We start from the raw sequence: 14,691 nt of genomic DNA on the forward strand, positions 1-14,691 counted from the left end.
CAAATCAGTCCATATGAGAAATGAAATCATTGAAAATATGGGCAACCCCAAAAAACTTTGGAAAACTCTTAAACGTGCAGTACCAACACACCCGATTCCTTCATCGCCCTCTTTTATTGAAACGCATGGCACAGAAATAACAGACCCACTTTCCATGGCTAACGCTTTTAACGATCACTTCACCAACATACAGCTGGCTGCAAACTCGGCTCAGGACACAGTCGACGAGCAAGTACATGATGACATACACGCAAGCATTTCAAACTTTATCAATGCTCACATAGATGTTTCCACACAGTTTGATATCCCCCTCATGACCACTCAACAAGTTGAAGAATATATAAAGCGCATAGGAGGAAACAAAGCCACTGGCCTAGATGGGATTGGCATTAAAATTCTAAAACTGGCACTACCGGTGATTTCTCAAAGCTTAACCAATATCTACAACGCAAGCATCACTAAAGCCGTTTTTCCAGATAAATTCAAAAAAGCAAAGCTAACTCTTGTCTATAAGAAAGACTCACCTCATGACAGAAACAATTATAGGTCTATCTCAGTCCTGCCAGTCATCTCCAACCCTCTTGAAAGACATGTTGCATCATCCTACCTAAAATACCTGTGCAAAAATAACCTTCTATACAGCAAACAGTCTGCCTATCGTCCAAATCATTCTTGCGAAACTGCTCTCTTGAACCTCACAGACAACTGGCTGAAAGCTATGGATAAAGGCAAGTTTGTTGGGTCGGTATTCTTGGATCTGAGCAAAGCCTTCGACTTAGTGAGTCATGACATTCTACTATCTAAAATTGCTAAATACCACGCTAGTGAACCAACCTTGAGGTGGTTCAAATCATATTTATACGACCGAACTCAAACATGCGCCATTTCTGGATTGCTATCTAACCCTCTCACGTTGCCACAAGGCGTTCCACAAGGATCAATCCTGGGTCCCGTGCTCTTTTCACTTTACATTAACGATCTACCTCTCTGCCTACCAACTTCTGACGTCGAAATATGTGCTGATGACACAATGTTATGGACTTCCGATCACTCCATTGATCATATCCAAAACAATTTGCAAGACAGCCTAAACAATGCTAGCAGTTGGTTGAAGTTAAACAAAATGGTACCTATCACAAAGAAGACGAAACACCTGCTCATAGCTACACGACAGAAGTTGGAACATGCTAACAACCCAACCTTAGATGTTCACTTGAATGGCAACCGCATAGAAGAAGCCAAGGATGAAAAACTCTTAGGCGTCAAGATCGACAAGCACATTAACTGGCACAACCACATTGAACATTTAATTGGGAAGCTGAACTCTAGAATTCATCTACTTAAAAGAGCGAAAGGCTACCTTAATCTCCACTGCAGAAAATTGTTATTTAATGCGCTTATCAAGCCTGTCTTTGAATATTGCTGTTCGGTTTGGGGTAATGCCCCTAACGATCAACTGCGGAGAATACTTAGAGTGCAGAAATGCTGTAGTAGGTTAATATTAGACGCTAGTTTCCACGATAACTCGCTTCAACTGTTCAAGAAACTACAATGGATGCCAATAGATGATGTAATATGCATGAAGAAATTGTGCATGATGTTTAAAATTGTGAATGGGGAGTGTCCGCATTATTTTACAAGTTATAGAACCTATGTTAAAAACACCCATTCTTATAATACTCAAGCTTCTTTTCATGATCATCTGGCGGTGCCGAAATGTCACTCCAACGCAGGCCTACGAACATTTTATGCAAGTGCCACTTACCTGTGGAACTGTCTAGACGACAAATTTAAAACTATCACACATGAAAGAAACTTTAAGAAACTTTTAGTGAACAACTTTTTACAAAGTAATTCAGACCGTGAACATTTTACGGTCTCTAGAACATTTTGAAAATGTCTTGTAATATATTTGAATACATTTTATGTGCATGCTGTATTATATTTTAACTTCTTCAATATTTTAACATTTTTTAACTAAATATTTTTTTTGTTTTTTTTACTCTTACTTTTTTTTTTTTATATAGTCCACAATGTAAACTACTGGGTTACCAGTAATTGTGTCAGCTATTTAAGTGTTTTATTATTATTATTATTATTATTATTATTATTATTATTAAAACTGTGTCCATCAATGTGTTTGATTGTGACTTTTTAAAGGTGGATTTCGTAGATGTACACTACAATGAAATTAAGACTGATCAGTAAATTTCAGAGTCACAGTTCTAAACAATCAAGTCCAGGAGTGGACACGGTCAGGGGGAAAGTAAATTTGAGAGAGGAAAGTGGAATTGCAATTTTTCTAATACTCAATTTTTTGAATGACCAGAAATCATTTCCCTCCACTCAGTCAGACATTAATTTTACCCCCCATTTCTTGAACTAGCTGACTTTTCAAACCAATTCTTGTTTCCCTAGGAGGTTCGAAAAAGCAGGATTCCACTGTATTAATGGGATGAGTCATGACAATAATTAAATATCATTACCTTTCTCTGTATATTGAATTTTTATCATTATTGAACTTTGTTAGAAAAGTTGTAGCAGATTTTATTGATAACGGTTTAAGGAAGTTGTTATTAGTGGTTTTTGCCAGCTTGTTTATATCATTTGTTGATTTCGTTTCGATAAATTGTAAGATAAGCTAGAATCGATAAATGTGATATTTATTGATAAAATCGATAATGCTAAGTGAAAAATCCATAATCATCGATTACTCGCAATGAATGATTCCTGTTATCGATTTTTATTAATTTTCGCTATCATTGACTAAGTGTTATCATTTGTTATCGATTATTAATTTGATTGATTGGTTACCCCAGGAATTAAATGTCAAGTTTTGTTGGAACCATTCTTTAGGAATCACGACGCCATCTTTCCCAGTTGAGTTCTCTGAGTGGTTTGGGAAGTCTTGTGCAAGATATCGCTGAGGAGGGAAATTCACAGAATCAAGATTCGACGTCACTGAGTGAAACAAGCAGTAGTATGTAACAACTTGAAAAAACATTATGAAATGCATAATTTATACTATGAATAATTCCATAGAAAGTCTTACACATGCCAACAAATGGTAGTTCATCCAAACAAACAGTAGGCCTCCTTGGACATATGTACTGTGAGCTCAGAATTGTATCAAATTATACTTTAAAATTTACTTTGTAGGTCATGTTGTAAGCTAGAATTATTTAAATGCAAAATTTATTCACATAAATTATATGCTTAACCGTTTCTCTAGTTGAGATATATTCTAAGTTACGTTTTGTAAGCAGATATATTGACATTCTGAATTATTGTTTCTTAAGGTGTGGTCTTTGATCGTCTCTGCTTTCCTATTGTATGATGCTCTCTTCTATTAATAATGTTATGTATTTTATATTTGTTCTCAGGTTGGATTCAGAAAGATTCAGGTGCTACAGATTATAGTGATATCACCGAGCTAGCAGAGGAGGAGGAAGAAAAGTATTACAAACATGCTGTGTGAATATTTTCTCAGAAGAAGAATACCAGCTCCCCTGGTAAGTTGCAATGATCAATCTTGAAATTCTCATTGAAACATCCATAGAAGGTTAGTAACGAGAACAGAAAGAAAGATCAGCCTTTTTATCTTCCTCAGAATATCTAAATGTAATGACTGTTATGAGTTAATGTTGTGATTTCTTTCAGATGAAGATTATGATGATGATGGCAATGGCAATGTCAGTACTACATCCAGTGGTCAAGGTTTGCTTGTTTACTGTTTTGTTATTGTGTGATTAGCATGGGTAATCAAATAGTGACATGTCAAATTAGGAAATAATTTCATGTGTGTTTTGTCAAAATTGTCATACAACTTTAAAAAAAAAAAAAAAAAAAAAAAAATATATATATATATATATATATATATATATATATATATATATATATATATATATATATACATATATATATATATATATATATACCTGAAACATTTACTTAAGCCTTTACCCCCTAAGGCAAACGACAGTTTTTCCAAAATCAGCAAATAAAAGCTCTCTGCCTGTGTACAGTATACCATTTGAAAGCTGCTGATCAGCTTATTTAAGAACTGACGTCAGCAGCTATGATGGAGGTAGTCATTTTGAGAGAAATTGCTTTGAAATGTGAAAATGGAAAGCTTCTAGCGCGTATCAATTCTCAAATATTATAGGTATGCCCCCGAACTGCAGCTAATTTAGCAGGTCTTAGTGCATAGCTTGATGTGAAACAAGTCTTCCATTCCATGTGCATCTGAAAAAAGAAATTGTAAAATTATGAGGGTGGTGAACCATATCTTAGATAGGAGGGGGTCACAATTTTATGCCTTCAATGAGCAGATCTTTACAAGACAATTTTCATGGCAAAAATTCATAGAAATCTCTCAAATATTCACAAAGTTATGATGTTGTGTGCCAAATGGCACTCTTAGGGAGTAAAAGACGCATAATTCACTTACAACTTACATCCATTTAATTACCTGCTGCAATGAATGGGAAATTCATTCTCATGATTGGTTTTCAATACCTAGCAAGGATTAATCTCACAGGGGACTGCAATGTTAATCATAATGGAAGTTTTATGTGATATGGTGCAAGGAAAGGTTTTAACTTGATTTCTGCCTTTCCTAAACAGCTGGAAGCATACTGTTACCAACTGTCGCCCCTGCTGCATCTACACTGTCCAAACAAGAACAGGATAGGTTAGCAATGCCACCTCCACCAGCACCCCAGTTATCTGCATCCCCATCAGGCGAGGGAATGGCAGACCGTGACAATGCTGAGAAACAATCATTAACTACTCCTCTGGCTAGTACAATTGGATCAGGTAAATTGATCTGAATTTCTGTTTAATACTTAATGAGCTTAAGCACATATAAAAATTACATATATCTTATCTATTAAGTTATCTTGTCATGGTTTAAATTTCTTTTGTGTTCCCTAAACTCTGTTTTAACCCAGAAACTGGCATTGTTGAAATTATGTAATGTTTATGTTGTATGTGATCCATCTCTGTTTCTCTGTAATTATAGGAGAGGATGCATAAGGGACATCTCTTTCTCCAGGCAAAATTATCAGCATGTACCTTAATCAAACCACAACATTAAGTTTAACTTTCCATTTTTTAGTAACCAAAGAAAGTAACCGATAACCCAACCCTGTTGCAAAGGTCAAATGGACAATGATCACAGAACTGTTGATGATATATATATATTTTCAATTGTAGAGCTGCTGAGTGAGGGTGGTAGGCTCACAACTCATGATGGTAAAACAGTCACAGATCTGTTTCCAGAGTTCCGGCCTGGCCAAGTGTTGAGGTTCTCACGTCTGTTTGGTCCTGCAAAGGCTTCCTCTATGCCCCAGCAGTGGCGCAATGCCAAGAAAAGGAAAAAGAAGAAGAAAAAACAAGAAGATGAAAAACCTGTGATAGAGCCACCCAAATCCCCTCCCAGTCCAAGACCTGAGGACTGTATGTCTGATGATGAGGTGAGGAAGTACTTTGGTATTCTCTGTTATTTTGGTCAGTCTTTGCAGAAGTCGAGGTTTTGCTTTTCCTTTGTATTATGTATGGTTTTAAAATCCAAGGCTCACTCAGATGCCATGATCCTTGTTTTAAAATCTGAGATGCACCAAGGCTTATGTGTAGCTTTAGCTTTGGGGGTGAATGAAACATAAAAAGAAGACTTTGTGACTCATCATAAGCTGCTGACAACAAATAGAATTACAAGCTTATGTGGGCTTCTACACTTTGGTGGCTTGCTGTCTGGCTTGCTGGCTAAATATTCAACTTTTTGTGACTAATAAAATATCATTCTACATCAAGTGCTTGAAGACATTAATGTGATATTCAGGCCAAGGGAATGTTGTTGTCTTAATGAGAACACACATCAAACATGGATCAACTGCCTCTTTAATCCTTAGTAGAAACAGACATTTATAATATATAATTGCTATTGTGATATTTCAAGTACAGCCTTTTAAGGGTGTTTTAACATGTATCATATCTATTTTCAGGACAAGTTGATGGCCCCATGGGAACCAACAACTGACGAACTAAGAGACATCAATGGTGACTGGGCATCCTCTGGAGCCCAGGATGCTGGCAGTAAATACATATGTGAATGGCGGAATGGTCCAGCAGCTCTGTGGTATGAAATGCTCGGAGTGAATGAAGATGGAACAAACTTAGACTATGGCTTTAAGCTCAAAGAGGTTAGATCAAAGCTGGGATCGAAAAAAGTTCATCAGACAAGCACTTGAAACAGATGTACCCTAAGCAAACTGGTAGTACAGTCAGGTTGATCAGATCTCTGACACAGATATCCATGTAGTGAATGTCATTACTTTTGTCAAAGAGGCTGGTTTAATATAATTATAACAATAAAGAAAATCATCCTCTACACTGTACTTATCAGTAATGAAAATTAAGTTATAAGCCTCAGCTAGGCTAGTACATGTAGTTATTAATTAAGATTTGAATTAATAGAAGAACATTGTTCTCAGGTGATGCTGTAGCTGGTGTTTGCAGTGGTTATTGTGCATGTTGCATCTTCATTAGTTGTGCTCTCTTTTCCATTCACAGAAAACGGAGGATGAAGCCAATGCCCCTAAATCTCCAGAGTCCCTCCCTCCTGGGGATTGTTTTGAAATGGTGTCCCAAGTTAACTGGGAAGATGACATCATCTGGACTCTTGACGATGTGAAACCAAACCTTCAAGCACAAGCTAGAGCAGGATGGATTCCCACGGCAACAACGCGCACTGCTCATGCTTATGCACTGCAACAGGAACAGCTCTTGCAACAACTCGGTATCAACAAGTTGAATTTTTATTTTCCTCTGTCTCATACATCTTTAAGGTGTACTGGTCTGATAGTCAGTGTGCTGGGTTTAGATTGAATGGTCCTTGGCTGAGTCTTGGCTTGGCCTGGGTCAACATGTCATGTTCTTGGACAAGATATGTTAGGCTACTCTCACAGTGCCTCTAGCCATCTAAGAATACTAGTTGGGTAACAGCATCCTCTTAAGGCAACTTAACAAAATGTTAGGGGTATACTGCCTGCTTACAGAATATGGTTGTTATGAGAAACCTTCTTCCTCCAATCTATTTCTAACAGACTTCGACCTCTTTTTACCTCATAGGTATTAATTTAGCACAACCTGAATTTCAGGAAAATAAAAAACCATTTTAAATATTTCTTTTGTGTCTTCTTGATTGATGTCTCTTTTCTACTCAGGAGTTCGGCATCCAGGTTTAGAAACTTTTTTGAAGAACACTACTTCTGCAATCAAAGCAAACACTGAGTTTTTAAATCAGACCAGTAAACAAGGCACGCCTGGAGAGGATAGCAATAACCAGAAATCTCTAGAATGGTATTCGATATTTCCAGTGGAAAATTCAGAGCTTGTTTATGGCAATTGGGAAGACAAGATTATTTGGGATGCAGAGGTATGCATTTGAGAATTTTTAATTTTAATAAAATTGCTAAATGGGTTGGATATCCTTAGATCATGGTAAGAAAATTTATATTTAGGAGTTAAATGAGATGATAAATGAGAATGATTACACTGGATGAGCATTGTGTCCAGAAGGAGTAATGAAGCCACTTTGTTCTGCAAACTGGGTGTGTCCCTAGATTGGAATGGACTTGATTGTTAAAATAGAATTTACAGCTGTACTTTGGACTCAAAGGAAGAATGTATTTTTGTTCTAGAACATGCCATCAATCCCTTCTCCCACCATCATGCAACTTGATCCAAATGATGAGAACATCATTCTTAGTATTCCTGAAGATACTGGTCCAGTTGTGAAGGAAAACGCATCAACACTCACTCCAAAGAAGGTATAGCATGAGGAATTTTTTTCTTCATTTGTTCGGTTGAAAACAAATTACATTTATTTCTACAAACTTTGTGTTTCAATTCAGTTGAGCGATGGGCTAGCTATTGTTCTTAGTCTCTACTTCATGTTAATGGCAGAAGGGAAAAACTCCAACCTACTTCTAGTCCCAGATTGTTGGCCATGATCTTTGATGTTGCATCTCACCTAGCGAGCGTTTAAGTAGCCTACAGATGGCTAGAAACAGGCAAATTTAAGAAAGTTCTTACTACTATTTGCATCCATCCATGAAGTGTGATGAATTTAGTGTGTAGTTTTACTTTCAAACATGGATGGTTTTGTCCATTATGTGTCACTTTTTACCAACAAAACATTGATGATTGATGTGAAATTTGCAACATTTGTGGCACCATTTGAACAAGTTCTGTTCACATGATATGTAAGTTTTCATGTTTTCTGTGAGGCCAAAACATCAAAGATGAGATGCAAATTCAGGTGCAAATGGGAGACACAAAGCAATTGTTGTTTTTTATGGATTGGCCAAGTGGTAGTCTTAATGTCATGCATGGTTTTCTGGCAAGAGGACTAAAGTGAGTTACTGGTAAGGACTGAGGGTTGGGGAGGCCACATGATCTACTTGCTCCTCAACTCTTGTAATTTGCCACCGATCCCAAACTTAAACCCTGCAATACCAACTATAAACAATGCATTATCACTGAATGGTCATATTTATGAAGTTCTATGTCTTGATTATGTTCAGGAATCCAAAAAATCCAAACTTCTGCTTGGCAAGAACAATGCTAAAGAGGACGAAGAAGAAGTGAAAAAACCACAGGAGCAGCAAAAGGATAAGTTTAATTTATCACATGACGAATACTACACTGCAAAGAACAGTGAGTATCTTTCAAGCTTGAACATTTGATATTAGTTCCCCTCAATCTTTAACACTCATGGCCATGCCATAAATTACAGTGAAACCTTCAATGAAACCTTTTAGCAGATGTTGTGCTTTTCCAATTTTTTCATTCAAACCAAAAATAAGTCTTACCACTCAATTTATCATGCCAAATGTAGTAAATGTGCGAAGTTTTGTGAATGAGAATACATACATAAATATTTATATAGCGCCTATCCATGCCTGCTCTAGGCACTGTACAATTCGCCAAAATGATCTGTACTAATCTTAATAGGGGGCAGATTGATTACAGCATCAACATTGTTTTTTTGTGTTTGTTTCTTCTTTGCAGCATCTGAAACCTCTCTTGATACAAATGGAGGATCAAATCTTGTGCAGGTCCGACACTTCTTTCTGCTTTTTTCTAAACTATACTACAGTAGTTACAGTGTAAGAACTAGCCAAGTTTTCAAGCTGCTTCAGAGGCTACTGTAATTGTCAATATAATATGAGTAACAAAATCCATGTAATAAATCCTTACTGGCCACGCTTGTTCAGTTGAGATTGCTGGATGTTGGCTTGAATCTTTTTTCCATTTTTATGGACCACATCTGCATCTCACTCTGTAAACAGACACACACAACAAGATCTTGGCCAATATCCAGTCATCTTGGCCAAATAGGCTTGGTCAATAACCCATACAACATATAAAGCTTTAGAGATTTTTTTTATTTTTGTCTTTGTTGGTCACAGTTTTATATTGTGGCTGCTTCTTACATATATCTTACGAGACGGATTGCTTTTTAGTTCTTTTTACTCTGATATCACATTGGCAATAGGACAGCTAAATGACTGGTGTGAATGCTAAGTTGCAACTCTGTCTAAGGAAATTGATCTCGGTTAGGGGGTGAAAATTCCAAGTGAGACAACTAAAGATAACTTCATACCAAAGATCTCATCAAATGCAACCCCATAAATGTCCTGAATTAGTTGAAGCAAACCAAATGGAAAAGTTCTCTGATAGTCAGTGTATTCTCATGACCTGTAAACATCTCTTCAATTTGCACTCCTGACTTCTCTTACTTCATTTTTTTTTTTGCCAAGCGTGGTGTTTATCCATGTACATGTATATCTACAGCACTTGTTCGTTCATTTAGTAGTTTATATAATAGTAACATCCATGTAACCTTTTAAGTTAATACATTCTGTTTCTTCTCTACAGCATTCATTGCCTGCCATTGAACTTCAACGGCCCTACTTCCCCACCTGTATGTCTATCCATGATCTGCGAACTTTTCATCGCTCTCCTCTCCGACGTATCAGCCATGACGCATTATCTAAGCCTGGCAGACATGCTGTGTATGGGCTTTTGAAGGTTATCAAGAAGAAAGCCAGGGTAAGGTCTATGGCTTGATTTGATTTGTGATCAGGAAAACTGTCCCTACTGCATGACCTCTGAACCAGTGCTATGTGAAAATGTGAACCTGGCATTTTCAAGTTTGAATTCAAGAGTAATTTTTATGAGGTTATCCGATTTTCTTTCGATGTTGTTTTGGGTAGTTTTACTGCTCCTCTTCCAGCCATGAATAGAAAATAGCCCAAGAAAATATGCGCGCTGATTGGTTTAAAATCGTGTTTCTATTAAGCAAATAGATTATGAGCTTGAGATTTTTATCACGCATAATGGTTACTGTTATTTTTAGACTAATTTCAAACTGCTGCATTGTCTTACAGGAACGCGAGAAAGAGCGTTTGGCATCAGGTGGAGGTGAAATGTTCTTTATGAGGACGCCGGCTGATCTAACAGGGATGGATGGTGACCTTGTGTTGTTTGAATATTGTGAAGAATATCCCCCGCTCATCATGGCTGTGGGCATGAATGCAAAAGTCAGAAACTATTACAAGAGGGTGAGTAGGAAAAGATAAATTAGATGTTGATCACTCTTGTAATTTTATTGTTGAAAGTCAACTATATTTTTAAGGAGAAAAGTCACGGGATTTTGAGATATTTTGGCCTCGTCCAAAATTGCCTTTAAACTGAAGGAACTTGAAAATGATAGTTTACTAAGATAGAAAAACACCAAAAAGATGATATTAAACCATAAAGGAACAAGGATGGTTAAGGATGGAGAAGATTAACACGGATTACAAACGACGAACTTAAAAAAAAAAAAAAAAAAGGCTAAACTTTTCAAGAACGCAAACTGTGACGCAGCTCACTTATTAGCCTGGCAAAGTGCTGTGAGGTGTAAATATGCAATGAAAATTAAAGATGGACCTGGTCAGTTTTGCTGGTGCTAGAGGTCTATAAATTGTTGTTGAGTTTCTTATTATTGCTGTTAGAAGCCCGGTAAGGATGAGAGTAGGCCAACCTATGAATATGGTGAACCCGTGCCAGTTCATCAGACATCGCCATTTCTCGGACAGCTGATGCCGGGAGAAGCTCTGCAGGTCAGTTCATAGAACTTATGACGTGTCGTTTGTGTACGTGCCGACCGAAAATGTTAAGTGCTCTTGTTGGCACGTGTATTCAAAGAACTGACCAAGTTCAAGTGAACATCAGTCGAATGGAATTCGACAAAACAAGTTTCGCGCGCACGTGACTCTTTTTGTGAACAAGTATTTTTGACTTTACTGTTTTCTGTTAGTTCAGTATGTTTGTTAGTTCGCGTATTTCGCGAGGGAAGTTTGCAAGATCGGAGAATTTTGAAGCGAAACGTAGAGACGTTTCGCGTAGAAACCCACATTGAGACGTAACCCTTTGAATACCAACTACGCATATAACTACGCATATGCGTAATTAATGGTCGTGCTCTTTGTACCACTTGTGACGTCATCAATTTAAATGTCATCAGATATTCTTGATAAGCAGATAGTAGTGCTAGGCTAGGCCTTTCCGCACAATGGTCAGGTTTAGATATCGACGACATTCCGATGTCGCAAATCGAAAACAACGTTATCAGTTTTGGTGCAAAAACGGTGGTAAATTGGTCCACTACGCCTATCATTGATCAAGGTCCATTTCTGGGCTTCGCCCGTAATTAACATCCAACTTTTCACGGCAGCCAGAAAGAACATACAATGCAAAAGGTAGCCAGTGTAAAAGGGCCGAGAAAAACAGAAAGGAAAGGGGCAACGAACAAAATTGAGAACGGTTAATGGCAAAAAAAAAGTCCAAATTTTGGCTTATACGCATGCCCGGAATTGAAATTTTGCTCAATTTTGTACCTAATCCTCGAAAAACCTCTCCTTTTAGTAAAAAAAAAGCTTTCTTAGCAAAACTTAGGCTTATTTATCGTCATGGCAGCTAAAAAACCTGACTAAACGGTTAAAAACGGTATTTTTTGGCGAAAGTTTGGTATTCAAAGGGTTAAGATACGTCGCTGTGAAACCTCTGAAGCGAAATGTCACAAATTAAAACGTGGAGTTGTACAACACATGCAGAAAGAACCCGCCGTTGGAAAGAAACAATAGAAATGAGTAGTTGAAGCACAATACGGCAGAACTCAGAGTCAACTTTCGCAGTTGTGATTGTTAAGACTGACTTGGAAAGAGACAAAATAAATGATTGAAGTACTGCAGCAGGGACCACTTGCACATTATTTCTTTTTTAGGGAGTTTTTTTCTTAATATATCAAACAGGAGAGTATGTGTTTTGCCACATTCCCAGACACCGCGAAGGCAGTATTTTTGACAAACTTCGAGGTGTTTGGAAATGTGATCAAACACTGACTGGAACGTTTGATATATCTTCTCAATCAAAACTAAGTGGACAACGGAGAAATAAAATCCTAAAAATCTATTCTACTTAAGATTAGATATCCAAACACCGTCACGGTCATGATCTTTTACGTTTGAACTTGATGAATTTCTGAATATACGGGTATGAGAATAGGTGTTCTACTGTATGTCACATCAGGATTTTATCATCGTTGTTTTACAGGCTTTCGAATGTAACTTGTTCAGAGCTCCCATTTTCCAGCACGGGTTACCCGAGACGGACTTTCTGGTCATCAGAAATCCTTCGGGGTAGGTACCACCATATCATCACGTGTCGTTTGGAGAAATAAGACTGAATTTTCTTTCTACGTGACCGTATTTTATATGAAGCTCTTTTTGACACGATATCATTTATTTAGGTATTGGATTCGTGATGTGAAAACAATATTTACAGTGGGACAGGAATGCCCAAAGTTTGAAGTTCCAGGACCAAACTCTAAAAAAGCCAACATCCACGCCAGGGACTTCCTGCAGGTGAGTTCTAAAGGCCCCGTCTTGACTACGCCGGAGACATTTGAAAACGCAACTTTATATCTAATCAATTAACAACTTTTCGGTATTCAAAAAGTGCCGAAACAAATTCGAGTGTCTCATTTACGAAATGCTGACAATCAAAGAACGCAAACCATCTTTGAACATGCAAGCAGATTCCATCCGCGCTTCTACTGAAGTTTTTCAGTAAACCTTTAGTCATTTACTAAGTGATTTCATAAAATGTATTTACCCACTGGAGATGCATTTTTGATGACGTGTTGTAAAACAGTTTCACTTACATATCTCCACAGATTTTTATATATCGTCTGTTCTGGAAGAGTCCAGACACACCCAGAAGGATCAAGATGGATGACATCAAGCGAGCTTTTCCCATGCACTCCGAAAGCAGCATTAGAAAACGACTCAAGCTTTGTGCTGACTTTAAAAGAACAGGTTGGTTGCTTGGCTGGCTAGTCGAATTTGTGAAATACGTGCGTGCGTGCGCGGAATTAGCGTGCGTGGGCGTGTGCGTGGACGCGCGTGGGTGGGCGTGGATTAGTATGAGTACCTGAAGGTGTCGTGAGAGTGCATGAGTGAGAGGGAGGGAGCAAGAGAGAGCATGCGTGATTGAACGTGTGCAAGAGTGTGTGTGATCACGCGTGCGTGAACAAGCAGTCGTTGTAATCTGAATTGCTGGTTTGGAAAGTCCGTTTAGTACAATTAAGCACAGTCAGTTTTAGTGTCTCTAAGATACCACTTTTTCTTTGTTTTCTATACAGTATAGAGTAGATGTTGGTTTAGTTACAACATGGTACAGAACAGTAGGTTTTGAACAGTGAGATGAAGTAAGTTAACACTGAAGGAATTCATTATTTCAGATTCCCAGGATATGGAGTTAGAATCTTTTCCATTTTGGAGTGAGTATAGTACAGTTCAGTGTAGGGACTTAGAGCAGCGTAACTCATAGCTTAGTGTAAGTGTAGCATAGTACAGCGAAATACAGAAGAACATGCATGTAGGGTAGAAAAACTTCGTTGCTACTAAAGTTAGTTAAGAAAAGAAATCGATTGTAGTATAGCAGAGCCGAGTCGAGTATAGTAAAAGAATGGCATAGCAAGGTGTAGCATAGCAAAGTATTAGCCATGTTCTAAACGAACAAGGGATTAAAGATTGTAGGTACGAATATTTAAAATCGATTAATTTGAAAAACTGAGCCTTGTACATAAAGGAGCATCTACAGGTTAGTAAGTTTACCAAATGTCAGTGTTTTTGGTACACAACAATGTAAAATGGCACTTTTGAAAAGCTGTGATTTGAGAGAACCTTATATGGTTTGGAGGGACATACATGTACGTACCCAGTCCCTTGCTCGTTTAATTGAAAAGAAAACAAAAACAGTGAATAAGCAGAGAGCGAGTGGTTGGTTAGGTGGATTAGTGAGTGGTTATCTTGCTGGTTATGTGAGTGATTTACCAGCTAACTGATGGCCACACTGGTGTGTTACCTCAGGCACGGACTGTAACTGGTGGGTGCTCAAGAGTGATTTCCGTTTGCCGACTGAGGAAGAGATGCGTGCTTTGGTGTCACCTGAGCAGTGCTGTGCGTTTTACAGTATGTTGGCGGCCGAGCAGAGACTCAAGGTAAGCGTCTGATTTAACTGAACGCAACGATTTGTTATACTGTACATACTCTACTAACCCCCTCTACCTCAGTA

General features: G+C 37.8%; 1 protein-coding gene across 1 annotated transcript in view; it reads left to right on the top strand.

The window, feature by feature from the left end:
- Positions 1 to 14,691, top strand: part of LOC145498308 (transcription initiation factor TFIID subunit 1-like) — a 30,809-nt gene that overhangs the window by 1,100 nt on the left and 15,018 nt on the right. The window contains 18 exon segments of the mRNA XM_081478216.1: positions 2,857 to 2,980; positions 3,384 to 3,512; positions 3,661 to 3,717; positions 4,627 to 4,818; positions 5,218 to 5,477; positions 6,006 to 6,203; positions 6,574 to 6,799; positions 7,227 to 7,438; positions 7,704 to 7,832; positions 8,589 to 8,721; positions 9,076 to 9,122; positions 9,946 to 10,119; positions 10,458 to 10,631; positions 11,067 to 11,174; positions 12,667 to 12,752; positions 12,863 to 12,977; positions 13,289 to 13,430; positions 14,487 to 14,617. Coding sequence (XP_081334342.1) covers positions 2,857 to 2,980; positions 3,384 to 3,512; positions 3,661 to 3,717; positions 4,627 to 4,818; positions 5,218 to 5,477; positions 6,006 to 6,203; positions 6,574 to 6,799; positions 7,227 to 7,438; positions 7,704 to 7,832; positions 8,589 to 8,721; positions 9,076 to 9,122; positions 9,946 to 10,119; positions 10,458 to 10,631; positions 11,067 to 11,174; positions 12,667 to 12,752; positions 12,863 to 12,977; positions 13,289 to 13,430; positions 14,487 to 14,617 — 2,637 coding nt within the window.

The sequence above is a fragment of the Orbicella franksi genome, chromosome 9 (assembly GCF_964199315.1).
Source record: "Orbicella franksi chromosome 9, jaOrbFran1.1, whole genome shotgun sequence".
NCBI classification, from domain to species: domain Eukaryota; kingdom Metazoa; phylum Cnidaria; class Anthozoa; order Scleractinia; family Merulinidae; genus Orbicella; species Orbicella franksi.